General features: G+C 38.8%; 3 protein-coding genes and 1 long non-coding RNA gene across 11 annotated transcripts in view; 3 read left to right on the forward strand and 1 right to left on the reverse strand.

Annotated features, from left to right (window-relative positions):
- LOC131136221 (inactive dipeptidyl peptidase 10-like) overlaps positions 1-12,966 on the reverse strand; it is a 32,923-nt gene extending 19,957 nt beyond the window's left edge. For 2 of the 8 annotated variants that reach the window (XM_058082835.1, XM_058082837.1), the window contains exons 1-6: positions 12,679-12,965; positions 7,015-7,176; positions 3,508-3,619; positions 2,894-2,989; positions 1,673-1,767; positions 1,458-1,532 (exon numbers count right to left, since the gene is read on the reverse strand). In XM_058082835.1, the coding sequence (XP_057938818.1) occupies positions 1,458-1,532; positions 1,673-1,767; positions 2,894-2,989; positions 3,508-3,619; positions 7,015-7,176; positions 12,679-12,735 (597 nt within the window). In that variant the 5' untranslated portion in view covers positions 12,736-12,965. Of the gene's footprint in view, positions 1-1,457; positions 1,533-1,672; positions 1,768-2,893; positions 2,990-3,507; positions 3,620-7,014; positions 7,177-12,678 lie in introns of all 8 variants that reach the window. The other 6 variants (XM_058082836.1, XM_058082834.1, XM_058082840.1 and 3 more) reach the window with 6 other exon arrangements.
- LOC131136223 (uncharacterized) lies at positions 104-15,180 on the forward strand. Its single transcript, XR_009131711.1, has 3 exons — positions 104-188; positions 447-579; positions 14,208-15,180. It is a non-coding gene; the product is annotated as an uncharacterized LOC131136223 (long non-coding RNA).
- Positions 15,181-16,924: 1,744 nt separating this feature from the next.
- Positions 16,925-26,988, forward strand: cops8 (COP9 signalosome subunit 8). The gene is made up of 7 exons (XM_058082804.1): positions 16,925-17,054; positions 17,733-17,803; positions 18,062-18,110; positions 18,899-19,031; positions 25,348-25,455; positions 25,545-25,607; positions 26,763-26,988. The coding sequence occupies exons 1-7, from the start codon at positions 16,983-16,985 to the stop codon at positions 26,840-26,842; spliced, it is 576 nt and encodes a 191-aa protein (XP_057938787.1). The 5' UTR covers positions 16,925-16,982; the 3' UTR covers positions 26,843-26,988.
- trim63b (tripartite motif containing 63b) lies at positions 21,235-23,083 on the forward strand. The gene has a single exon (XM_058082803.1). It carries the CDS (start codon positions 21,501-21,503, stop codon positions 22,539-22,541), a length of 1,041 nt encoding a protein of 346 aa, XP_057938786.1. The 5' UTR covers positions 21,235-21,500; the 3' UTR covers positions 22,542-23,083.
- Positions 26,989-27,736: the final 748 nt, after the last annotated feature.

The following is a 27,736-nucleotide window of genomic DNA, read 5'->3' on the forward strand; positions in this document are numbered from 1 at the left end:
AATTTACATTGTTACATGATAATTTGTTACTGATAATGTTCAGCTTTGGGTGTTGTTTTGTCCTACTGTGTTCAGCAGTCTATAAACGCACCACAGTGCGCTGTTTAGCGACGGTTTAGCGAATTATACCAACTCTGACGCTTTCTTGAGCCTCATCCGCAATTTCGCCGAGTTGATGCTGCATAGCGGTGAGGTTTTGGTTCCATTGTGGGAGCTGTGCATTTATTTGTGCACTTTTTTCGCTAAGTGAGACTCCCTTTTTTCATTGGTGCTAATGTTAGCATTCAAGCTAACTGTATGATCGACTGTTGTTCTAATAAGTGTCATATTTACTCAATTTCTTTGTTGACTTTTGTATGTAATCATCGTTATGTTTATGTAATATGAGTTACATTACTTTACTTATCATTTATTTGTGTATTTGTATTTTATGTATGTTGTTACAGTACCACAGAATGAAGCTTTACTAAATCAACCAGAGGACAACCTGCCACGTTAGTTTGGAGTTCAGAGAGAGAAGAAATTGTGTGGAAACATTTTGACTTGATCAGTAAGCCAAATCAACACTATTAAGAGATGGTATGTTTGCATTTCAAAACCTGTATTTTCACTGTTTGTCATTGTTATTGAGAAGTGAAGTGCTTATTGTTTTTCAAGGAGTTGGGGTACAATAATAACACCTCATTCATGTTCAGGCATTAACGTGCCGTTCATGAACATAAACATGAAAATGGACCTTCACCCGACCGTGGTAAGATTAATAGTACTACATTATAATATGAATGTATTACAATATTACCAACACAACCATGATGAAGCTAAGCCATATCACATGGTACATGGCATTTATGGACAAGAAAACAGTCTGTATTTTATATATACTGTATATTTTTATCTTACACTTTGTAGATTAATCATATGGTGATACAATTTTTTGTAGTACATAATCATTTCCAAGAGCCAAAACAGATCAGCATTGAATGCACACATCCGCCTGTAATTCTATCCAAGGCCAGCAGGTGGTTTCGTGTGCACATGAAGCTTCAAGAAATGAATCCATTCTCGAACCAGTTGACCGAAATGGTTCGAAGACTCATGGGGCTTCATCTCGCCATCACTACTTTAACCCAAGAACCTTCTCCGTTACAAATATATTCTCAATATTATTTTGGAAAAACAACAATATCCAACAATCCTAAGCAGGTCCAAGTTAAACGCTCATTTAAATTATTCATCGTAAAGCAACTCCAATACTTGACAGGGATACTGCAGTATGTAAATGTGTAGCCTCTTGCTAGATCGCGGTTGACTTTAAGTCCTTCACTGTGAGCAGAGTGATATCTTCATGTTGGTCACACCTCCTTGGCTCATGAACTATAAAGCCTCGGTGTTAGTAGCTCCAAGTCAAACACCAGCACCACAATCTGTATGCAGCACAACCACTAAGAATGTCTTACCTGTCTGACATCATATCCCAGAAGAACGAAGTTCAGATCTGGAGAAACCGCAAACTTTGAGGCTTTAAAGGTGGACTTTGGGGATAAGAAGATATGAAAGACATGTTTTTAAATAGATTCCAAAGGTTTTATAGAAAGGTTACAAAAGCTTGCCGATGTCTTTTTGTTTTTGTTGTTTATTTGAAGTGACAAACACAGTGGCATTATGCACTTACAAAAGTTGTGTTTTTCAGCAAGAGCTCTGTCTTGTTGGTCTCTGTGTTGATTTTCAATAAGTCTCTATCCCAGCTGTAGAAGATAACGTCTTTCTCTAAAACAAGACATTGATTTTACCCGTGAAAAGTTACAAAGCTGCAGAAGGAAAACAAAAACATCAATGCTTTGCTTACCATATAAAAGTAAAAAGAACAAATGATTGCTTCTGCTTTTCTGTCTACCAACCAGGAGACCCAGGAAATATTTAGTAGCAGTTATCAGCTGACTATCCCAGGATGTGACTTCCCCAAAATGGCAATGTGTCAGCTAAGCTAGATGATTTCCAAAAGATATTTATATTCATTTTAAAGCTGTTTTACAAGCCTAATGCTTTAATAGGTTGCCAAAACTAACAATTCAAATGTTACATTGGCTCAAACTGCCTCCCAACTGGCTCGTGGTGGCCCGTAACGGCGGCATAACTGAGTTTGGCGGCAAGAAAATTTCAAAAATTTTTAAATCTTCATCACGCCACTTGCATCAAGCAGTCAGCGGAAAGTGTCCACCAAGTGGAACCAAATCCACCTATTGGAATCCACTGGAATTTAATGGCGCGAGCCAAGTTGCGGCAATGATGCTAGGAGTCCACAGGGCTGGAGCCAGTTGGTGCCAGTTCGTGCCACTTCGCACCAGTTCGCGCCAATATAATTTGCTGTGGCAAGTGCCTAGTGTCGCCAATAGGGTGCCTAGTGGCGTGCATTGGCTCAAACTGCCTCCCAACTGGCTCGTGGTGGCCTGTAACGGCGGCATAACTGAGTTTGGCGGCAAGAAAATTTCAAAAATCACGCCACTTGCATCAAGCAATCGGTGGAAAGTGTCCACCAAATGGTACCAAAGTGGAACCAAATGGCGCAAACAATCCACCTATTGGAATCCACTGGAATTTAATGGCGCGAGCCAAGTTGCGGCAATGATGCTAGGAGTCCACAGGGCCGGCACCAGTTGGTCCACTGTGTGCACTCACACAAACATATTTTTGTTCTTGATAATTGTATCCTTTTTCGAAAACAGAACATCGTTAACTGTCTTGGAAACAAGAATATTTTGCCATAATTTTTTCCATATTTCCCAAATGAACCATACACTGACCAAAGTACATTGCAATAAATGACGATGGCATACCACTATACCTTTAGGTATTAAATATTGCATGTACAGCTTCTGTTGTTTAAAATACGTACCACTGAGCCACTTTGCCTGAGGATCATGTATTTGGAAGTTCCTATGGAAGATGTCATCCAGGGTCAAGTGTGAGCCGGAAAATTGCCCGTAATTATCTACACACACAAACACACACACATATAAAGGTGAATTTATATAGTTTTTTTGGGTTAAAAAAATATACTGTTCATTTATTTTCTTTGCTGCTTGCCCTCAATAGGGTTACAGAAGTATGCTGGAGCCTATCCCAGCTGACTTTGGGCAAGAGGCAGGGTACAACACGTATGTATCTACTCACTAGCCTCTTTAGTTGTGTTTGAGTCTATTTTCTGGGCATACTTAAATGCTAATAAGAATATCGACTGATTGTTTTTCTTTGTCTTTCTGTTTATTTCGACCACACATACATGCATAAAAAAGATGTCATACTGGAAGTTCAGAGTGTCAGTGAGAATGAAGAACTTTTGTTCTGAGGAAGAACGATCCCAGCTTAACCCCTTATCTTCGTTTTTGTGCAATGGTCCCCGGCTTCGCTGCTTTCCTTGCCCTCTTTATTTTGCTACTTGTACCTCCCAGTGTAGCTTCTACAGTTACAATATTTGAGTCATTATTATTATTATTATTATTGTCTCACCTTTTGATAGCAGAACAATTGACAGTCCAATGAGCGAAAGCACCACCATGATAACAAGGAGGGAGATAGCGATACCTTTCCAATTCCTGTCTGGTCCAATTTGCCCGATATCCTGAAAAACAGACAAATATATCTCAAGGTACTATTCTTTGCATTTTTTACAAGTTGCGACAAAATAAAAAAAAATTGACAACATGAGGAGAGAATAATTATAGGTGTGCAGTGGATTTAAAATTAAGCATTATTTCGGCACATCGCTTTCCTCTCGTGTACTCATCCTTGTCTGTTTCCGTATTTCATCGGAGGTGAAGTGTTCATAAGCAGGTGCACCGCACCTGGATGTCGAGGTCAGGAAGCTGGGGGCCTAGCGGGCACCGTAGCTGAGGAGCTGCGTCCAAATTTGCCTCCATGCATTGCCAACACAGATGGGCACCTGCATGACGCCAGGCAGCAGGAGTGTTACGCTGCCCGCTACTACACAAAAATGCTAAAGTATCCATTACTTGAAGTAATAAGATGTGATATGACATCCCAAGGAGGGGTTTTGAACAGCTCGAGCGTGGCATAAAGTACCACAGCTGTATTGTCCTGGTATTGTATCGCGTATTACATCCATAGTATCCACACACAGCTCAACATTGGTACAACTATAATGATGAAAATGGTAATATTAATGATGATTATAATAATGGTGATAATAATAACAATAATAATGCTAATAATTACAAAGATTATAACAATAATGATAATAATGATAATAATAATGATAATTGAGATATGCCTTTATTCGTCCCTCAGTGGGGAAATTTGTAATAACAATAAAAAAAAATTGTAATAACAATAATAATATTACAATGATGATAATAACAGGGGAAAACAAGACTATGGCATGAACATGATTATATCTTGCAAAAAAGGGGTAGGCATTTATAAGCTTTTGCTTCAGCCTACTCCTTTTGGGCTTGTGATCAGATAGTTGAATACAAATGTAAATAATGGAAAGTTACATTTTGATTGATGTAAGAAATGCACTGTAATGTTTCATATATTTGCCCATATAAAATAAAAATAAAAAAAACAACAAAAAAACCCATCACAGATACAACTGTGACTGAAAGCTTATCAAACCAGAACCGGGTGAGGAAAAGTAAACAGTTCATTTGCATCTTTTGGAAATATGCAGTTGTTTGCTTCTAATTTCAGCCATTAATTGCTTCCAACCCTTCTTGCCTGACTACTACTTTACACACCCAATTTCAATCAGGCCAGAGTTTTATGTCACTGCTGTCCAAACACAGTCAGCTGGACCGATTATGCTAATGTAAACACACCACAGAGGAGGAATGCAAAACTCGCGACGACCCAATTCCCAATTCCAAGCAGAGGCATATGACAGACATTTATTTCCCTTGAGAAATCGCCTCTTTGTCATTTTAAATGTCCTGTCCCACTGTGATTGTTTAGTTTCTACATTTTTATGCCTACCCAATAACTATGCATCATTCGTGACATGTACAGTAGGTCATACAGTGGCAAGTTAAATGACAAATGCTAAACCACAGAAAGTTCCGGCATGACAATTTTTATTTCAATAACTGTTCCAAAATGTGGGATCTTGTCTCTGCTTCCGAATTGTCCATCTGGAATGCAATGGAATGACCTTGTCTAAATGAAAACGCTGCACCTGATGGAAAGCCATCAGTGTTCCGTCAGAAGTTAATCCCTTTGGAGGACAAACAAATAAGGCTAATGTGGTTTGATTATTTCACTTAATAACCCCTGTAAGGCCGTATAACGCCTGTTAAGATTTTTAAATTCATTACTTCTTACTTAATTCATTTTCTATGCCGCTTAAACCTCAGGTCACAGTTGTATGCTGGAGCCTATCCCAGCTGTCTTTGGGTGAGAGGTGGGCGGCACCCTGAACTGGTTGCAGGGCTCATATAAACACAATCATAGCTATGGACAAATTAGATTGAACCTAACATTAACCTAGAGTAAAATAAACTTCTCCTCCGACCTCTAGTGGAAGTGGTAATATAAATTTGAGGCTAACTGGTTAACTCGCCAGCTTTGTAGCTTGCTAGCCAGCTGCCGTCAGTCCCTGCAGCATAAGAGTTAAACATTCATTCAGTCATTCATTTTCTACTGCTTTTCCTCACGACGGTCGCGTGGGTTGCTGGAGCCTATCCCAGCTGTCTTTGGGCGAGAGGCGGGGTACACCCTGGACTGGTTCCAGGGCTCATATAAACACAATCATACCTACGGACAATTTAGATTGAACCTAACATTAACCTTATTAACATTACCTAGTCAAGAAGTTAGGCATGTCCGGATGTGATAGAGTGAAATAAACTTCTCCTCCCACCTCTAGTGGAAGTGGTAAATAAATTTGAGGCTAACTGGTTAACTCGCTAGCTTTTTACGTACGTCCCTGCAGCATAAGAGTTAAACATTCATTCAGTCATTAATTTTCTACCACTTTTCCTCACGAGGGTCGCGTGGGTTGCTGGAGCCTATCCCTGGTTGCAGGGCTCATATAAACACAATCATACCTATGGACAATTTAGATTGAACCTAACATTAACCTTATTAACAGTACCTAGTCAAGAAGTAAGGCATGTGATAGAGTAAAATAAACTTCTGGTTTTTAACTGGTTAACTCGCCAGCTTTTTAGCTTGCTAGCCAGCTGCCGTCAGTCCCTGCAGCGTAAGAGTTAATCACTGTGGTGAAAACAATGAATAACTGGAGTGTAAAGAGATCCGGTCTGGAACCAATTAACTGCTACAAACAAGGGACACCTGTACTGTACTTTGGAGTTGAAACCAATGTTGGTAATTTCCATAAATACAATAAAAATGTATTTTAATCAAAAAAAATAGAACTGTTAAGTTTCTGTAGCGTGCTACCCAACACAGACAAACACCAATACTCCATCTTTGCTTTTCTTTTGAATTTTGTTAACAATTCAGCCTAGCCGGAGGCCTGTATGTCTGTAGAAAAGCAATTAAAGTAAAGAAAATGTAGCATAAAGCCTTTGAGATTGAACTCTCAGCTTCTTGGGGCAGAAATGGATGAGTTACTCGATGGGCTATCTCCTGACTGCAGCCTTTCATATCTCTACCGATGAATTTAAGATGGCCACAAAGATGGAGAGAGAGAGAGAGAGAAAGCGAATCTAAGCCTAAGTGCACAAAGTCATTCATCCAAATAACATGATGATATCCTCTTCTCATTTCATGTGAGAGTTCATCTCCTATCTAGTCTGGAAATCCCCATCATTTTCCATTCTCTATATACTGTGGCAATCTTGAGTCATGCAGGAAATGTTCAGAGGCATTTCAGCATGGTCAATGGAGGAGCATTGGAAGTTTGTTCTTTTATTCAGAAGCAAGCAATAGCCAAAAGAGCTCAATAAGCTTGACAGTCTCTGTTGTCCCTAATTTTTCAAGTGAAAACACAGAAACGACCCGAGGATGCCTTGGATCTCTATCAGATGTGCACACCTTTCCAAAACCTGAGAACTGATCGTTCAATAGCCATCCATCCATCCATCCATCCATCCATTTTCCTCCGCTTATCCGGTTCCGGGTCGCGGGGGCAGCAGTCTCAGTAGGGAAGCGCAGACTTCCCGGTCCCCGGCCACCTCCAAGGCGTTCCCAGGCCAGCTGTGAGACATAATCACTAATCACTACTTCAATAGCCATTCTGTTGTATTCTGTTCAGACAGATGGCAGCGGATCGGTACCCCACATTCCCAGAGTACTCCCCATAAAATTCCCCTACCAATGCGGTCTAATGCCTTCTCCAAGTCCACAAAACACAGACACTGCCGAGAGTGTAGAGTTGACCCACAGTTCCACGAGCAGAACTAAAACTCCACTGCGTCTCCTGAATCCGAGATTCGTCCTCTGCAGAACCCCTGAATAAACCTTAACAGGAAGCCTGAGTAGTGTGATTCCACGATAGTTAAAACACATTCTCCAGTCCTCCTTTTTAAAAAAGTAGGAACGCCACCCAAACCACAGGCACTGCCCCCGAAGTCCAAGCAATGCTGCAGAGTCGTACATGCTGGTAAACCCTCCAATGTGGCGGAATTACAACAATTCTGCAAAGATGAGTGAGCCAACATTCGTCCACGGTGCTGTAAAAGAATCATTGCACGTTTTGGCAAACCCTTGATTACAGTTATTTCTGATACAGTATATATAAATACTTCTGCACCACTGAAAGGTTGCCTGCAATCTGGATATAAAAGCCACCTAAAAACACTTTATAATAATTGGCTGCTTCATAATACTGGAGCCCCTGGTAGCCATGCATGTGTTTTGGGGGGTTTTGTTTGTATTTGTAGCTTGTGTCGCATTTTTCTTTTGTGCTTTGCTTTTTTATCCTGTAGTGTTTTGTGTGATTGTAACATTTTCCTGTGTTTCATGGTGTTTGTGTTTTGGGTTTTGTGTAATTGCTGTGTTTGGAGCGTTTGGGAGGTTGCTGTGCCCACAACAGTTCTGTAGATAAAGCCCAACATTGATAACAACTAGATTGTCAAATAGATTTGACAATGAGATACAAAATAATATGAAATAATAACTTTCATAAAACAGATATATGACAGGTGTGATTTGAGGCTACATATTTGCAACATGAAAAGCATTTATTCTCATTTTTAAATGTGATTGTGGTTCAAAAACATTACATTTGACAATTTTCTATTAGTCCAACAGTGCCCCCTTCTGGTATTGAAAAGGCTCACAATAACTCATACTATTTATTTAGTATTTAGTATTTAGCACTTATAGCTGATATATTATTTACATTTCATTACTGATTTGTTTTAAAAAAATCTCACTTTACAAAAAGGTACACAAAAATACAGGAGTTAGTGAGAAACTAATGAGGAATTAATGACAAAGGCACATACATTTAAAGTAGTTACTGAGGAACTAATGAACTGCAGTCTGTAGTCCCCTGGCAGGTAAAAACAAATGACAATAAACAATGTAAAAACGACAAATAAAAACACAAATAAATATAGAAAATAAAAAGTGCTCACAGACTTGGTTTAGTCACTTTTTGAGATTGATTTTGAAGATCGTATCAATCTGAGAATCTCTTAATGTTGATTAGTTACTGAGGAACTAATGAATAACTCATGACTAGTGGTTAGGGTTAGGTAGTTTAGTTTCTCATTAAATACTGCAAATTTTGTGTACCTTATTGTAAAGTTTTAACATTTTTGTTTATTGTAACATAAAGCGACAGAATGCAATAATATTATATTATTTGCTAATAATGATCCCTTACCAGTACTCCAAATCTCAACTCATTATGTGGATAAAAGTTAAAATAAAGGTAAGTGATCAGCCCATGGAGGTAATGTTGATGATGTCAAGGGAGTTGGGAGCAAGCCCAATCACCAAGGAAAGTATTAGTAACACACTTTGCTGTAATAAAGGTGAGGAATCAGCCCAGAATTACAAGGTAGGCGCTGGTTGATGATGTCAAGGGAGTTGGGAGCCCAGTCACCAAGGAAAGCATTAGTAACATACTTTGCTGTAATAAAGATGAGGGATCAGCCCAGAATTACAAGGGAGGCGCTGGTTGATGAGGTCAAGGGAGTTGGGAGCCCAGTCACCAAGGAAAGCATTAGTAATACACTTTGCTGTATTAAAGGTGAGGGATCAGCCCAGAATTACAAGCAAGGCGCTGATTGATGATGTCAAGGGAGTTGGGAGTCACCAAGGAAAACACTAGAAACACACATTGCTGTAATAAATTCAGATCCTGAGATTCATTATCATTATTGTCTGATCAGCTTGTCGACATTATACTACCTTCATGCCTTACATTGAGGCTTGCTGGGTTCATTTTGAACATCAACTACAGATGTGGTCACTCGGTCAACATACATACGCTCCTTCATCAATCCACAACATCACTTTCATATCCATGAGAAAGCAATACTGAATATTCCCTCGCCTCTGTTCGGGACTTAACCTTGCGTGCAATATAAATGTAAATTATATTACATAACAACACCAACCCTAAATCTAGCCCACAGCTGAGCTTCAATCACACAAGGTCTGGATCTATTAAGATGGTACATACCCCCAGGCGCATCTTTTTCATGACCCAACATACAGTAAATGGTTTACGTCCTTCAGGAATTAAATGACCCCTATCATTAGGCCACATGGGATTTATACTTGTGTAAGCAACTCGCTTTAATGACTCTGACACACACAGTACTTGTGTGTTTAATGTAACAGTACAGCTCTTTGCTGTCTTGTGGTGTACAGTCAATTTTTGACTGTTCGCTCATGTTAAATGACCAGTGTACCAAAAAAATTATGGTATTTTGTGTTTTTCAGAAAGCGACATTTCACAAACATTCCAAATAAAAAACAACAGAAAATTCCAACTTGTCATGTAAATAAGATAAGACTATTTAGTTTAAGAACGTTGTTCATTTGTCCCTCACCACTTTCCGGTTCAAGTTTCACGACTTCACTCGATCATACTTTTTCTAAAATATATTGATTGATGAATAATGCCATTTTGTGATTAAATACAGCCTGTTATTAGTAAAAACATATGCATATTTAAGTAAATGTTACATATATTTTGCCTAAATTAAGCATGTTGCATGGCTGCACGGTGGACGAGTGGTTAGTCTACATGGCCTCACAGCTAGGAGACCTGAGTTCAATTCCTCCCTCGGCTATCTCTGTGTGGCGTTTGCATGTTCTCCCTGTGCATGCGTGGGTTTTCTCCGGGTACTCCAGTTTCCTCCCACATTCCAAAATCATGCTAGGTTAATTGCCGACTCCAAATTGTCCATAGGTATGAATGTGAGTGTGAATGGTTGTTTGTCTATATGTGCCTTGTGATATACGCTGCCTCTCGCCCGAAGACAGCTGGGATAGGTTCCAGCACTCCCCACGACCCTTGTGAGGATAAGCGGTAGAAAATGAATAAATGAATGAAAACATGTTCAAGCATGAAAAATAGTAAATGAACTAAACTACAAATATAAAGCATTCAAAATACGCATTCAAATACATTGACGTAGTATTTTACACTGGTCACTAGGTTATATGTAGTTATAAAGATACTAATCATTATCTCACACAAAATCACACACTAAAATGACGTACAGGATATAAATATTTTACCTCATTGTTCAAATGTTTTGTTCTATTTTCAGTTTCATAGGGCCCGCTTTTCATTTGTGTCAAACAAAGCTTTTAGCAGTGAAAGCAGTGCACGTGCACTCCCAAGAGAGGGACCAAAAATAAATGTTGACATGCCATCAGGAGAGAATGCTGAGACTAATCTCTTTTTATGCTTTCTCTTTCAATACACATCAACATAAAGGGCCTTTCATCTGTTTGAAATAATCCTTACACGCCAAAAAACAACAACAGTGTTGTGCACTGATGATTTCTTCACTAATGACAATTGAACAAATGCATGGATGGGAAAGCAAGCAACTTTTATGAGTTATCGTTATTATTGGGTTTATTTGCGAAACACAAATTTTGGGGACACAAAAAATTGGGGAGGAAGTACAGTGCTCATCTAGTTACAGGAAGTAGTGAACATCATGGGAGTGAAGTCTATTTAAGGGGCTATATGCTCATTTCAGGGACTTTTAATGATATTGCATCCCAGTTGGGCGCTATAGTAAGTTTCTTGTAATCAAATACTCCATAAATCTCAAGCTGCATACAGGAGGGAAATTTCCATTCTTTTTTCTTTGTCAAAATGCATGCATTTGGTCAACAACTGAAGAGTATTTTACCTTTTTGTTTAGTTTTATTTAATATTTTCTGGAATTTTATGATTTTTAGAATCATTTTATGTTTTTATGGAATGATTCTATGAAGTGATATTTTCTGTAAAGCATTTTGAATTACCTTATGTACGAATGATGCTCAGTAAGGGGGTTTTAATGGTATTGCATCCCAGTTGGGCACTATAGTAAGTTTCTTGTAATGAAATACTCCATAAATCTCAAGCTGCATACAGGAGGGAAATTTCCATTCTTCTTTTTTTGGTCAAAATGCATGCATTTGGTCAACAACTGAAGAGTATTTTACCTTTTTTTTTAGTTTTATTTAATGTTTTATGGAATTCTATGATTATTAGAATAATTTTATGTCTTTATGGAATGATTCTATGAAGTGATGTTTTCTGTAAAGCATTTTGAATTACCTTATGTACGAATGATGCTCAGTAAATACACTTGCCTTGCCTTGCGTACTCCCCTGACCATACTGATCTACTATGAGAAGCGGATGGTGGGTTCCACAACATTCACCCCTCGCCATGCTCAGACCTGCTAGAGATATGTCCCCACGTATAATAGTTATTATTGAATATTGAAAAAATTGGATGCATCTTACAGAATCCGGTATGAAAGGTCTTTAGCTCCACTGAAAACAAAAAGTCTTCCCAATGCTTCCTTACTCTGGCATGTAAAAAAAAAAATTCAAGAAAAAGTTATGCCCTGTGATTGGCTGGCAACCAGTCCAGGGTGTACTTTGTCTCTTGCCTGAAGACAGCTGGGATAGGCTCCAGCATAACTATAACCTTTGTGAGGATAAGCGGTACAGAAAATGGATGGATGGAAGAAAAAGATTACAAAGAGTACTGAGCAGAGGTTACCATTACTATTTGAGGTTTCTCAAATAGTGTGGCAGGCCCCTTGGGTTGACATTTTACAGCTGGCAACCTTGAGTATCGAATGAAACCTCATGAAAATGGGAACTAGTCAGGACATTCTCTCACATCCATCTGACTAAAGTCTCTTTCCAATTCAAAGATTAGATTAGATTACCGGTACACAAAAAGCAAGAGCAGCTGCGATTGTGGATTTCTATCATGCCAGTTACTTTTATATCATAAAAGACATAATAATATATTTGCCGATAGTCTCCTCAATTATCTTTTACTCATAAAGTGACTTTGTTCTACATAATAGAACTTTGTTCTTTGTTCTGACTGAATTATCCTAGTAAGTTAATAATTGCACATTACTTATTCCGGGAAAGTTCATCCACAATAGCTGCCACCCTCACACATTTTATAAAAAGAAAGAAAATATGTATGAAATAAGTACACGGAAGCCATGAGAGAACAGCGTGGAAGTGTCCTTCTGTCATTACCTTGTCATCACTGGAGTACCTGCGACTGTGGTGGGCTGCTCCCGCACTTTGGTTCATGTTGGAGAAGCCAAGCAGCCGGCCGATCGATAAAGGTCTGAGTAGTTGTACCACAACCACGGAGCTTCTAATGAATAGGAGGAGAATGGAATCACAGTGGCGGTTTGTTCTGTCCAGTAACGTGTAAGTTTCTCAGCCAATGATGGCGCAGGGGCTGTTCATTCACCTCCAGCTGATGTGAGCTTAACACTAGGCTGCACATAACATGATGGATGATGAGCAAAATAAAGGAATTTGTCCTGCATGTTCCTCAAATGACAAAAGAGAGCAGTTTTTTGAAAACGCAGATTACATAACAAGATAAAGCAGATGGCACAAGCTGAGTGCCTCAAGGTTCCCTGCACTGTCACTGGGATTGATACTTTTATTCAATTTATGCATTTGTTTTGGTACTTGTTTTATTATATTACTATGGATGGGTATCAATACCGTGGCCGTGCATATGCATTATAAATGAAGGGAAACCATCCAATAAAAATGTATGGGAAATTAGGTAATGGTACTGGTACAATGGCAATGGTAATGGTTTTATTTCATTTGAAAATGCATCAGATTACAATTGAATGCATCACATAATCAGTTCACAGTTCCACATGTCCAAAAAGAGTAGGAAGAAGCAAAGCGTATTGAATCCTACCCCTCCATCTGGTACTTTTTAAAGTAATGGTTACATTTGTTCACTTCCTGCCTTTGTAATATTTATGTATTTATTTATATTCATTTTTAATTTTAATTTTAATTTTAATTTTAATTTTAATTTTAATTTTAATTTTAATTTTAATTTTAATTTTAATTTTAATTTTAATTTTAATTTTAATTTTAATTTTTATTTTTATTTTTATTTTTATTTTTATTTTTATTTTTATTTTTATTTTTATTTTTATTTTTATTTTTATTTTTATTTTTATTTTTATTTTTATTTTTATTTTTATTTTTATTTTTATTTTTATTTTTATTGGCCAAAACAGACATTACGTCCTCTTGGAAGGCAAGTTCTAACAATAAAAAAAAATAGAAAACAGGCTGAAACAGTGTAAGATATGCTAACACAATTATTTTTATTTTTATTTTTATTTTTATTTTTATTTTTATTTTTATTTTTATTTTTATTTTTATTTTTATTTTTATTTTTATTTTTATTTTTATTTTTATTTTTATTTTTATTTTTATTTTTAAGCAGAGTAAGCAGATATTGGCACCTTATTTCGGTGCTCAATAACACTTACTATGAATTAATAACTATTAATACCCAACTATTAATTACTAGTAAGTAACAAAATGAGGCAAAAAAAACAAAGTAAATTTGATGTAATAGTTTACTGCTGCCTAGTAACTACAAGTAACTTTTGCACACCTTACTGTTCTCTAACAAGGAAGTCTGCCATGATTAGTGGAAGCCACAGCTATCTATCCATGGCTTCTTATGTGTTGCTTGAGCTAGTCTGCTGCCACCTATCTGTTATGTGTTGCAGTGCACCTGAGGGGTGTGACCGGGGCGAAGCCATCTGGCACACCTGGGAACAGTTTACGAGCCACGCCTTTAGACTTGCATCTCTGTCTCCAGCATGTGTTCCTGTTCCCTGCGTACTTTTTGGCCAACTTTTTTCCTGGACTTTTATAAGTACTTTTGTTAGCTTATGCTATTCCTGCCTTGTGCTCCGTTTGTTACCTTTTACTGCTTTTGGTTGTACTTTGTGTATTTTGGACCATTTTTCCACTCAGTTTGAGTGCACCTTTTGTTAAATGTTAATTTTTGTTAAGTCCTTTTTGTTGTCTCTGTTATGGGGTTAAAGTTTTTGGAAGTTTTTAAATAGATGGCTATATAGGCAGAATAAGTAAAGTCCATAAAATGCAATTTTTTTCTGCTTTGTGCTAGCTGTTTTTTTTTTATATTTAGAACACACACAAAATAGAAAGACGTGCACAATTGGGACATGGGCACAATTCCAAAAAGTGCAGTTTTCCTTTAAATTAATTCTGAAATTCATCAAATAAGCTTTTGTACTTCTCCTGCTGTGAAAATAATCTTGCCATTGTTGTCGACTTTTTCTATTTACATTGGTCTTTTATGGCATTTTATTCATCACCATGACCCACCTCCACATGAGAAACAGTCCATCAAGCGAAGCAGTCTTTCATGTTGAATGTTACTTTTTCATCATAAATCAGATGTTGACAAAATAATATACTTGCATAAAAACGCCCTCAATCACAAACAGTCAGCTATAGTTTTGTGCATTCTGTCCTTGTGCGCTTGTTCACAAGCGTGCCAAGTGTAATCCCTCAGTCTCTTTTGGAACATGTGGCCCGCGGATAATGTCCCTGATGTTATGCAACTTTTATTTTTCCTTCCTGTCCTTTTTTAAGGTTATTTTAGTTTCTTTTGGTTGAGCTATTTTAACACACACATCCAAATCTAGGCCGTTTCGCCTCAATCTACGTTTGTACGACTCAAGATGTCTGATGTATGTCAACACAATTTCAGATTTTTTTTTTTTTTAGATCCTCTAATCCTTGTTGCTATTCTATTCTTATTCAAATGCACTATGCAAATTTTTGTACTTTATGCATGGTTTTAAAGTCACAATTTGGGCCATTTTGCTGGGAATAAAATACAAAACTCAGCACTGTTTGTGTTTTACTGAGAATGGTTTATTTAAAAAAAAAAAACGTAAAAAATGTAAACTGGTAGCAGGTATCTAATAAACACGAGGATTGCGGCTATGCTGGAGCCTTTCCCAGCATGCAGTCACCACAACCTCCTCCGTCCCGTTAAAACTAAAATAGAGGAACCAAAAGAAATCTGCCCCATTGTACAATTTTTAAAAATTGGTTTAAAATGATGTTTCAACAGGTGCTGCACGGTGGACGAGTGTTTAGCCTGCAGACCTCACATCTAGGAAACCAGGGTTCAATTCCACCCTCGGCCATCTCTGTGTGGAGTTTGCATGTTCTCCCCGTGCATGCGTGGGTTTTCTTCGGGTACTCCGGTTTCCTCCCACATTCCAAAAACATGCTAGGTTAATTGGCGACTCCAAATTGTCCATAGGTATGAATGTGAGTGTGAATGGTTGTTTGTCTATATGTGCCCTGTGATTGGCTGGCGACCACTCCAGGGTATAAGCAAGTATCGGCCCATATCGATACCGTGCTTTTTCACTGATATCGGCCGATCAATCAGAGAACCCCTAATATTTAGCTAAATGTACATATTTTATAGCTGCATGGCGGTTGAGTGGTTAGCACGCAGATCTCACAGCTAGGAGACCACGGTTCAATTCCACCCTCGGCCATCTCTGTGTGGAGTTTGCATGTTCTCCCCGTGCATGTGTGGGTTTTCTCCGGGTACTCCGGTTTCCTCCCACATTCCAAAAACATGCTAGGTTAATTAGCGACTCAAAATTGTCCATAGGTATGAATGTGAGTGTGAATGGTTGTTTGTCTATATTTGCCCTGTGATTGGCTGGCCACCAGTCCAGGGTGTACCCCGAAAATCGTTCAGCCTTAAAAATATAGAAAGGCCCTGTGTAATGCCAGAACAGCTTACCACTCATCTTAAATGTCCTTCTTCAGCACTGTGTCTAGTTTAACGAACGTTACAGCACCTTGGTAAAGGGCAAAACGGTCTTTCATTGTGCAGCGTTTTTCCACCAAGGCACTCAAACCACATCAGCTCATCCCTCCCTGTCGTTCTAAGCAGTTTCATGTCATTTTTTGACAACAAAATTGCCACTATAAGATCCCACCCATCAACTGACGCTGAACATCTCTCCAAAAACGGTGATGATTGACACACGATTAAACACTTTTCACTCCAACTCCTCTGAACTAGCCTCTACAATTTCCTCCTCAAACTTGCAAGTTAGATTCCATCCCTACTCAATTGTTCAAAGATACTACCCCGATTGTTTATGAATGTGACCTCCATTTGTAGAATGCCATACAGGTACAATAATGTTTCTCATTCTAACAAGAGTTTCTGCAAAAGTAAAAGTCATATTAAAGTATTAAAAATATATTATCATTTTACATGTATTATATATATAATCTCCCCGTTCAACTCTCCAATGCTCATATTAGCCGGTTTTCGAATCGCCAAAGGAGTCATTTTATTGGTGCTATTCTAAAGTGTCCACTAGAGGCAGTAACGCTGTGATATTTAGCGAATGGACGCGAATTCATCAAGAGAAGAAGACGGTTCAGGAAGGCAAGACAACAACGTCTTCATCTTCGTCATCACCATCAACATGCCTGCTGCTGTGATTATGGAAGAGAATTTTGACAAACTATTAGAACAATGTGAAGCTCAAGAACTGGAGGTATTACAATAATTATTTTTATTTCGTATAATTTATGTGCCGGCAAGGAAATAACGCACGGTTTGTTGTTTTAAGTATTGTGGCGATACAGCTAGCTAATGCTAACAACACAGCTAAAAACAAACCTCAACATAACGTGAGAAGATTGTTGTTTTACCGTGATCTTCACACTCGCATTATGGCGCTAAAGAAGCTAAGCAGTGCAATGTTTACACATCATTGCATTGATATCAGCATTCGTTACTACATGCCAGGCTAAAAGGCTAATGTGTGTGTTTTTTGTAACCATTGCTAAGTCGTGTCATTGTATCTATCCGTAACAAGGTGTACAGTTGATGCTTTTCGAAAGTATTGATTAAATACATAATTATATATTTCCTACAGCAAATGGTGCAAGACCACTATAGGACTCATGCCACTGGACAGTGCTACTAATTAAAACTTCTGCATCACATAAACTGTGCAGAATTAAAGACAAATGCAAACACTGCAAATGCCCAAATCACACACAAAACTCCCAACTCAGAGAGAAATATCAGTTCACAGAACAAAAGAAAAGGTAGCTGGGTACTACATTTTGCATTTGTTTTTAATCCCGCAGTGTTATATGAATGCAGAGTGTTTTGCAGTGTTAAATGAATGCAGAATGGAAACATGCTGCATTTTGTGTTACCACAGGCTCCAGGCGGCATCGCAACACCTCAAGTGTATTCTCAGCTCTTGGCGCTTTATTTACTGCATAACGATATGTAAGTTCCATGTGTCTTGTACATTTTTATGAAATCTTCAGTTAATTTCTGTTTGTGTCTGGATAATACTTGTGTTTAGTTGCAAATTAAGCACAAAAAAGAGAGAGAATAATGGCAAGTTATTTTTACATTTATGGTGAGATATTGGGTATATATAAAGCCAAGTCATAATTGCTTTAATACACCAAGTGATTTTTCGTCAGTTGTCACAACTTCAAATATTTTGTTGGCTCATGTGCATAAATGTGGATTCTTCAGGAATAATGGCAGATATCTTTGGAAGAGGATCCCCCAGGCAATAAAAGCGGTAAGTTGGTTACACTTCCCACTCTGGGTGTCACAAGACACCCAACTCATTGAGATGAGACGAGATTTTGTCCATGAGGACAAGACTTTAACAATGCAATGAGACATTATGATTGGACAAACAAGCATTTTAATGTAATCAAGTCAATGCAGCTGTATTTAGAAATGTTTATTGTTTTAATGATGATAATTATAATTATGGTAAATAACAACATTTAATTATAATGTAATATTATCCTCAATATATAGAGTTGGGAAATCCAAGATTCAAAATGATACCAAAGTGAACATTGGCTGAAAGTAATACGTGTGATAGATTGAAGACAATTGTGCACATGTAAATATGTCCACGAGTGGACAGTTGGTGCATGGCTCAATAGCACCATCTGCTGGATATGAAAAGTAATTGCAGTCCATTTGGATTAGACAGATTAAACAGATTAAACTACAGTCATCACAACAAGTTTGGAGTGTTCAGATACAACTTGTCCTCATTAGCCTATCCCAGCTCAGGGTACATATAAACAACCAATAACACTCAAACAATTAATGATTTTTCAATTAACCTAACACATCTTTGTGGAATGTCAAAGCATCAAACCCTTGATCGCCTGACTATGAGGCCGATATGCTAGCCACTTCTCCACCACGATACTGGACTATTTCTAGTGCATTAAAATCCATAATGTGCCCCTAAAATAACAGTCATCACTGAATGTATGTAAACCGCATATGCTTATATGCTTTTAAAAGCACCCATTCCATCTCATGTTTTTTTTTTTACTGCAGGCAAATCCTGAATTAACAGCTATTTGGGCAGTTGGCCAGCGTATATGGCAGCGAGACTTTCCTGGAATATATACAGCTATCGCAACTTATCAGTGGTCAGAGAATATCCTTCCCGTAATGGAGGCTCTGCAAGGTAAGTCTTACATAAACCCTTTTCATTGACTTTCTGTGCGTACCTAAGTTTTTTTTTCTGAAAATGTTCATGACAATAAGGTCCTCTGTTCAAGTCTAAACTTGCCTTGCAGTCCACCCCTCAGGATTTGGTCAATTGTTGTCTAAGTGGTAGACTTTGTTGTTGCTCATGTGTAACTTATTTTACGCTGCTGCAAGGTTAATGACCTTGACCAAACATTTTGTTATGAAGTAATTGGCTTTGGCTATGCGGAGATCCAAAACCTTTTCCATCAAGAGAAGCTATGAATCTCAGACTGACTGACAAAATATATACAAAAAGCCTGCAGATATGTCATTCAGATTCCATAATTATACAGTACATGCATAAAGTATTCACTGAGCTACACTTTTTCCACACTCTGCAGTGACGACTTACTAAATCGAATACATTCATTTTTTTCCCTTCAAAATTCTACATACAACACCACTTAATAACAACATGAAAATGTTTTTTTTTTAAATCATTGTAAAAATTGAGAACTACGATACACTACAGTGTACCGGTATTCATTCATGTTTTGCTATTTGTCAAAACTAAGCATTTGTACAGGAGTTTGTTGTGACCCTCATCAGTAAACCTGATAGGATTCCTGTTTACGTCCTGACCAAGAGTTATGTAGATTTCTGTCATCATCCTGCTCTCATGTGACATTGTTATTGGCATGTACGATTGTATAATAATCATCAGCGGGCACCAGTTGAACACTGCTTGACCCCAGCTGTTTTCCCCTGAAGGAAAACAAGTTGTTAAAGTTAGCAGTGTTTAGTAATTTAAAACACCATGCCATGATACTTGCAAGGTGTTGGAACATAAAGTATTACATAAAGCATAATAACCAAATAATTAATTGTTTATCTTTTGGTTTTATATTTATGCTTTGGGACATGTGCATCATTTTGATGTTCACTTTTGCAAGAGTTTAATAATAGCTTATGCGTCATGTTTGCGGTGCCTCGTGTTGAGCTGCCAGACGTGTTGACGTACAGTATGTCACAAGACACTTAGTGAAATCAGGCATGAGAATTGCTTGGTGGATCTGTTGACGATTGTGAACGGAACAACTTCACATTAGCATTTAGTTTCATGTGGATTTTATTATCAAAGCAGTTTTAGTAGAGTATTGTTTTCCTTGTGTTTATTTGTCTGCCATCAGTGGAAGGTCTCGAGCGTATTCAAAAATAAAATTACATTTTCTAGAAACTTGTATGTATTGTTTAATATTGATGCTAATAAATATGCTCAACACACTTAAGAGCATTTAAACGTAAAAATATAAAGCCATTCACCACTAATGATCAATGGTAGGTGATTGAAGGCTCCAAGATGCATTCATATATAATCCACACTGCTCGCCTCTTGTCATTCCAGTGACGATTTACAGTAGTAGATTAATTTGTGAAACCTTCTGTCAGTCATTCGGTCTCTTTGTCCCAGTGTGGCAAGGCGGTACGCTAGCAAGTGTGCACTCACTAGCTGTGTGTTTTGTATGCTACATGATCGAATACTTTCTTTTTTACTCTTGTGTATAAACAGCTGATGTTAATTTCATCCTGTTTGTGTTTATTTTGTTCTGTCTTTTGTTTGTTTAGGTGCTTCTGATACAGTGTACTCGCATCTTATGCCATATATTATCATTACATTAATGAAAAAAAGTCTGAGTATAATGTTGACAGTAATATTTTATATTGGCAATAATGTATGGGACAGTTATTGTCCAGAAATGTTTTTTTTTTTTTTTATTGTGACAAGTCTATGAAAAACATTATCAGTGAAGCAAAATAATAAATATACAGGTGCAGTACATACATCATGTTATTACAAATTATTGCTGAGTCATTGTGAATGGAATGTGTTTTCTGCAGAGAAAGGACATTTTTCTGAGACAAAAAAAATTTTTTTGACCAAAAATCACCAAATGTGCCGTGCGCCGTGAAGGTCAAATCCTAAATGTGCGGACATCAATTGTGCAACAATCTATTTGACACCATGTTCACTTTTACTTGTTTACCATTTAGACTGTACCCCTTCTGTCATGCAGGATTCCTTTAAGCCAGTCACATGTACCCTGTTTATTTCTCAGTCCACCATGTCTATCAAAGTTGGCTGGCGCACATAGACAACCGGGGCATGTGACACGTGGTGCAATGGGTGGGTGGGGGCCAATTCTGTGAAAACCTTCCTCGCCAGCAGGCAGTCGGGAATGTGTGTGTTGGTTGGTTAGATCAAATGTCACCAGCTGTGAGGGGGTGGTATAAAGGACAGAGCTGCTAGTTCTCAGGCAGTGTTAGATGTAGCTGGACATGACATCATAAAAGGAAACACTGAAAAGAGCGCCGCAGATACTGCTATTTATTAAAAAAAAACATTTAGAAGCTGACCAAGATAAGGAACTTCGGCTGATAGCTCCTGAAAACAACTTTTTCCACCATGGATCTTCAGAGGACAGGATCGTTGGTTCGCCCTCCGAGCCCGATGGACAGCCTTGAGAAGCAGCTGAGCTGCCCCATTTGCCTGGACATGTTCACCAAACCTGTTGTCATCCTCCCCTGCCAACACAACTTGTGCCGAAGCTGTGCCAGTGACCTCTATGACTCACGCAACCCGTACCGCTTCTCCGGTGGTGTGTTCCGCTGTCCTACATGCAGGTTTGAGGTTGTGCTTGACCGCCACGGTGTCCACGGGCTCCAGCGGAACCTGTTGGTAGAGAACATCATCGACATCTATAAGCAGCAGCAAGAAGTGAGTGGCAATGGAAACACAGAAACCTTGAAGCCCAAAGAGTCGAAAGAACCAATGTGTCAGGAACATGAAGACGAGAGAATCAACATCTATTGCAAAACATGCCAGACCCCCACTTGCTCCATGTGCAAAGTGTTTGGGCAGCATAAAGACTGCGAGGTGGCGCCTTTAGAAAGTGTTTATCAGACCCAAAAGGGTGAACTGAGCAATGCTATCGACAGTCTGGTGGCCAGTAATGGACGCTTACAGTCTCTACTTATCCAGATGGAAGACGCTTGCCGCGCTGTACAGGAAAATGCTCAGCGTGCTAAACAAGGCTTAGCCGAACGCTTTGACCTCTTGTACGCTGTCCTGGAAGAGCGAAAAACCATACTGCTGGAGCAAATTGGAAAAGAGCAAGATGAGAAGGTGGCTGCTTTACGGGCACTCGCCCAGCGTTACGGCGAACGACTTCAGGCAAGCTCCGAGCTGACAGACTCGGCTGTGAGGGCCTTGGAGCAGAGCGGAGCTGCTGAGTTTTTGTTGGCATCCAAAGGCCTGATCACGCAAACCAAAGATGCAGCTAAAAGCTCAATGGGAGAAGACCGGCCAGAGCCCGGGTTTGAGAAGATGGATCATTTCACCGTGTCGACAGAGCATGTTGAAACCGTCCTGGCAAAGATTGACTTTGGGTCAGGTGATGATGAAGATGATGATTTTGATGACGCTGAGGAGGAAGAGGAGGAATAATGGAAACTGCTGTGATGGTGGACTTGTTGAAAACACTGATGTGCTTTTGAAGGTTTTCCGACGGGAGTATGGCAAGGACCTGTGGATGTTAATAATATAAAGTAACGAGGGATGTGGGGTAGAATTACTTGCCAGTACTTTCAGTGCAATATTTAACATCAATGTTGAATCCATAACTTTCCTTACCTTTTTTATACTTTTGTACTTCTGAACCACTTGAATGTTGGTGTTAAGAGGAAAAAAAATGTCAAGTCTAATATAAAGAATGTCTAAGATTGTTTTTTGTTTCATTGAAATGTAGCTTATGGTATAAGATAAGAGATATTTTGCATTGTCACAAATGTCTTTGGTGAACCTGAAATAAAGTGCATGACCTTCTTTATTGTTAGTTCTAATCTGAACACTAAGTTTATATGGGAAGAGCTCATTCAAAAAGTATCGATTTTCTTTGGAGTGTTTCCATCAGAATGTGTCCCCATTATGTTGCTGCTCTTACTTGGCTTTAGACTGTATTTAAAAATAAAAGCATCGCTATGCCCTGTCGACTTTGCCTTTGCCGGTGAAAAGTGGAGTCTATTTTTAAGAAGTGAGAGGGTGAGAAGTGATAGCTGCCCTAGAATAGACGCACAGTCCAGGTCCTGTTTCCCCCACCCCCCTCTATAAAACCTGCGGTCCTCCACGCAGGCATCTTCTCTCGGCATGCTTCGGGCCAACTCTGGAGTGTCAGAAGGACGTACTAAGAGTGACTGTTCCAGTTGCTGCTCCTGTCATCTCCCAAGGGTCAAGAGGCAGTTATAAAAATACATGTCTGCTGCGGGGCTGGGTTACAAAAAGCCCCTTGAGATGACCTGTTTGGCTTCATCGGGGGGAATTGCTCACTACTCATTGCTTTCCAATATGCAGCTCATCCATTGCCGGAAAAGAGTTTTATTAAGTGTAAAACTGACTAGAGTATTTCTATTAATTTCATAATGTAGTCATTCCATTTATTTAAATAACTACTGCCTACATTACTAATAAATAGACGTTTACAAAATGTAACATATTCCATCCTCGATAAGCACAGCAGTAGTGAGAGAGCAGACTGGACAGGAGTATGGGAAAACACTTGACAAATCTTCTGACTTCTCCCAGCTGTCTTTTCTCATCCACTGTGTTATTGTCACGGCTGCTAGCTGCTGCAACCCACCAGAAGTGGACTGTTGATACACATATAAACTGTTGCTAGGATATAAAACACGTAAGGGCCACAACCCTGAGGCATTAATGTGAGAGCTGCTGGAGCAGTAGTGCACAAAGCGCATTTTGTTCCATGGCGCTGTGAGGCCCAAACACACTTACTCCTATCTTCACACACACAAAAAAAGGAGAATGTATTGGTGGCTTTGACATTTGAGAAGCTCAAATCATTGCTAGCTGATAAAGTCTTCAGCGGTCTGCCGCTACTTAGTGTCCTTTCATGTTTCTACCGAGCATGCTTCATTGACATTTATGTTCTGTTAATTATAGTGTACAACATAAGCCCTCTTTGCTTAATTCAGAAAGATTTGGTGGAAATATTTCCTCACATAATTGACCAAAATGTTACTCATAGGGCAGACACATGAAAAGGAAAATATGATTTTATCCACTGTTCATTTTACACTCAGTTTCAAAAGGCGTGGTAAAATAATTCCTTTGTGATGTCACAAGAGGCGGACTCCTTATATGGTTCATAGTTAGGAAGCACTTTGGGCGTGTGACCAATCATAGCGGAGTGGGTGTGCACGGAGGCGGGCCGTGGGTGGGACAAATTAAAACAGACCCTTTAGGCAGGAAGCACAAATCAAAGGAAATACAGATGGAATAGGTTCAAATTCTGTAAAATCTAAATTGTTTTCTATGCGGGTTATTGTGTGTAGCTGCTCTATAGGAGCACTCAATTCAAAAGGTTGAAAACTGAGCATAGTAGGTCCCCTTTACTGCATGATGGGCGTGTGGTTAGCGCGCAGACCTCATAGCTAGGAGACCCGGGTTCGATTCCACCCTCGGCCATCTCTGTGTGGAGTTTGCATGTTCTCCCCGTGCATGCGCGGGTTTTCTCCGGGTACTACGGTTTCCTCCCACATTCCAAAAACATGCTAGGTTAATTGGCAACTCCAAATTGTCCATAGGTATGAATGTGAGTGTGAATGGTTGTTTGTCTATATGTGCCTTGTGATTGGCTGGCGACCAGTCCAGGGTGTACTCATATATATATATATATATATATATATATATATATATATATATATATATATATATATATATATATATATATATATATATATATATACAGTATCTTCTGGACTATAAGTCGCTCCGGAGTATAAGTCGCACAAGGCCAAAAATGCATAATTAGGTAAAAAAAAAACATACATAAGTCGCATTTTTTGCAGGTAATTTATTTTACACTTGACCAAAACAGACATTACGTCCTCTTGGAAGGCAAGTTCTAACAATGAAAGAATAGAGAACAGGCTGAATAGGATATAAGATATGCTAACACAATGGTTATTCAGCTACACAAAAAATAAACATAAACAGAAAAGGTGTCCAGTGTTTATGTAACATAAACAGTTTTTTAATTTATAAGTCGCTCTGGAGTATAAGTCACAGGAACAGCCAACCTATGAAAAAAAGTGTGACTTATAGTCCGGAAAATACAGTGTATATACATATATATAAGATATATTTGGGTCAAAAGGTTTGCCCACCCCTGCCGTAATAAATACAGGTTGCCAGATCGTTGTTCACTCATGTCCTTGTTCTCTGATTTGGTGTACAGAGAGTACGCGGCAAAGGGCCTACGGGTTAGTGGCGCAGGCATACACTTCCATCACTGCAGAGGATTTTGCTGCCTTTGTGGGCTACTCAGTGGAGGAGGCTGTTAAAGGTCAGTCATGACGCAATCTCGTTTTTTGTTCTTTAAAGTTAGTAACAGAATTGGCGAGATTTACTTTCTGTTACTGTCTCTCTGTGAAGGTGTGGTGAGTCAAGGTTGGCAGGCAGACCCCACTACCAGGATGGTAATGCCCAAAAAGCCAGGTAGGTGGCAGTATTGCTCTTTTTTTTTTTTTTTTACTACCAAGAGTAACATAATGTAGTTCTTTGCGGAATCCAAATCTAACGAGACAATGGACGTATTCTTGTATAGTTTCTCATCCTCCTCCGTTTGTCAGTGGAGTTTTATTGCATCATTATATGCCCTCAAAAGTTTCATGAAATGGAAACATTTACAATGATGCAAACAGATGAGAAGAAGGTTTTGGTCTGACCTCATTTCAGTAACCACAACAACATCTGCTACACACATGTTCGACATGAAACAAGCTTGCTCACTCAACATTCATCAGGACACCGAAGCACCAAAGGTTATGAAAGTCTTCTCTGGTGATCAGACTCCCATCTTTTTGGAAGACATCATCCCCCTTTGAGATGAACATAACGTGATGCAATGTGCTTTTTTAAATAAGTCTCAAACACATTACACAACTCTGTAAGCTGTTTTGTTAACGTGACAGGGGAAGCAGTGAGCTCATGGGCAGATGTGTTGAACCGGAAACCTCTCGTCTGCTAGCCATGTCAAGTTAAAACCATGTGGACTGTAGCCAGTAAATCAGCGATTCAGTGCAGGGAAATACGTTTTTGATACCGACTGATTTTTTAAGTTTAGACTATTAAGCAGTTATGAACAGTACACGATATTTATCATAAATAGATTTTTTTTAAATCCAAAAAAAATGGTTATAAATGAATTTTTATTTGATTCTGACGTTATGTCCCCCACAAACATGAAACACACATTAGTTACTTTAGGAAAGTATTCCTCATCTCAACTCATTATATACCCGTCATAGAAACAGTCTCTCCCATTCAAACCTCTCCATCATCATGGGCAAGCCCAAATAATCCGTCAAAGCCACATGATTGATTCCCCTGGTGGGGCAGGGATGTTTATGAGAAAGCCTAAAATTAGTGAGGACCTGGTTAATGATGTCAAGGGAGTCGGGAGCACAGTCACCAAGAAAAGCATTAGTAGCCCACTTTGCAGTAATGGATTGAGATCCTGCCGTGGCCACAATGTCAGGTAATAATTGTTTTCCTCGCCGTTATGTAACACAGTTCACACTCGGCAAATGAAGGAATTCCTTGATTACTCAGTCTTTCCCCCCTCGTCAATGTTTTTTTTTTTCTGAACAGATCCTCCGCCTGTTTCATCTGTTCCAAATGAGCAGCAGTTGGCCAGACTCACCGACTACGTGGCTTTCCTGGAGAACTGATAACCACCACTGTCACCCTTTTCCATCTGCATTTTTTTTTAATACCAGTACTGCACTCGTTGGGTTGTTGTAAGCTTTATGTCGTCTTTGTATGTCCATTGATCTCATGTGATCAAAGTATTCTATACAAATACAGAATAAAAATCTATCAACCAATCAACAAATCTTATGTTACTTGTTGGTGAAGCGTTGAAACTAGTTAGCATTTTGAGTCGACTGTAAACCCCCATGTCCGAGGACATTCGAGGTACTTGGAACATCAACTACAAAATCTACAAGTTAAATGCGGGACCAGGGGGAGCTTAACTCGCCAAGGACATCAAGGAACTGAACAAATATTAAATATGACATCATCTCGGCCCACAAGGAAATCAAAAACACAAAACTCGCAATACAGCTTGAAGTCATCAGCAACTATCGCAGTTCTCCAAAAAATATTTTAAAAAAAAATGCCACATTGAACACTATTCACCAATACCTTTAATTCAGGCTTATAAATGTATGAACACGTGCTAGCAAACCGTGCTAGCAAACCAAACCCAGACGTGTTGACGCAGCAGCAGCCTCTTGACTGTGCAGCATATCCGATACTGAGAAGTGTGAGAAGCTACCTGACTCCTGCTGGCCTTCAAGTCACAGCTAAATTTGGTTTTAGTGACACGTGTGTGTACACAAATACATTGGACGGATGCACGAGAGGAGCTTTTTAATGTGTTTGAACACACGGGCAAAAAAATGCGTATTTTATACAATGGAACTATATATATATGTTTTTCATTATGATGTGTTCAGGCTCAAAAAGTTGAACAAATGACAAATTCAGATCATATCACAGGACAAAATGATAGCTTGACAAACAATTCAAATTTCAACTACTACCCCCAGCATATTTGG

Source organism: Doryrhamphus excisus, chromosome 9 (genome assembly GCF_030265055.1).
Source record: "Doryrhamphus excisus isolate RoL2022-K1 chromosome 9, RoL_Dexc_1.0, whole genome shotgun sequence".
NCBI lineage: Eukaryota > Metazoa > Chordata > Actinopteri > Syngnathiformes > Syngnathidae > Doryrhamphus > Doryrhamphus excisus.

Excerpts from the sequence above, each read along its gene's own strand:
- cops8 (XM_058082804.1), top strand. The coding sequence starts at position 16,983 with ATGCCTGCTGCTGTGATTATGGAAGAGAATTTTGACAAACTATTAGAA. Across the intron at positions 17,804-18,061 it reads TATTTACTGCATAACGATAT|GAATAATGGCAGATATCTTT; the intron begins GTAAGTTCCATG and ends TGGATTCTTCAG. Across the intron at positions 19,032-25,347 it reads CGTAATGGAGGCTCTGCAAG|AGAGTACGCGGCAAAGGGCC; the intron begins GTAAGTCTTACA and ends TTTGGTGTACAG.
- trim63b (XM_058082803.1), top strand. The coding sequence starts at position 21,501 with ATGGATCTTCAGAGGACAGGATCGTTGGTTCGCCCTCCGAGCCCGATG.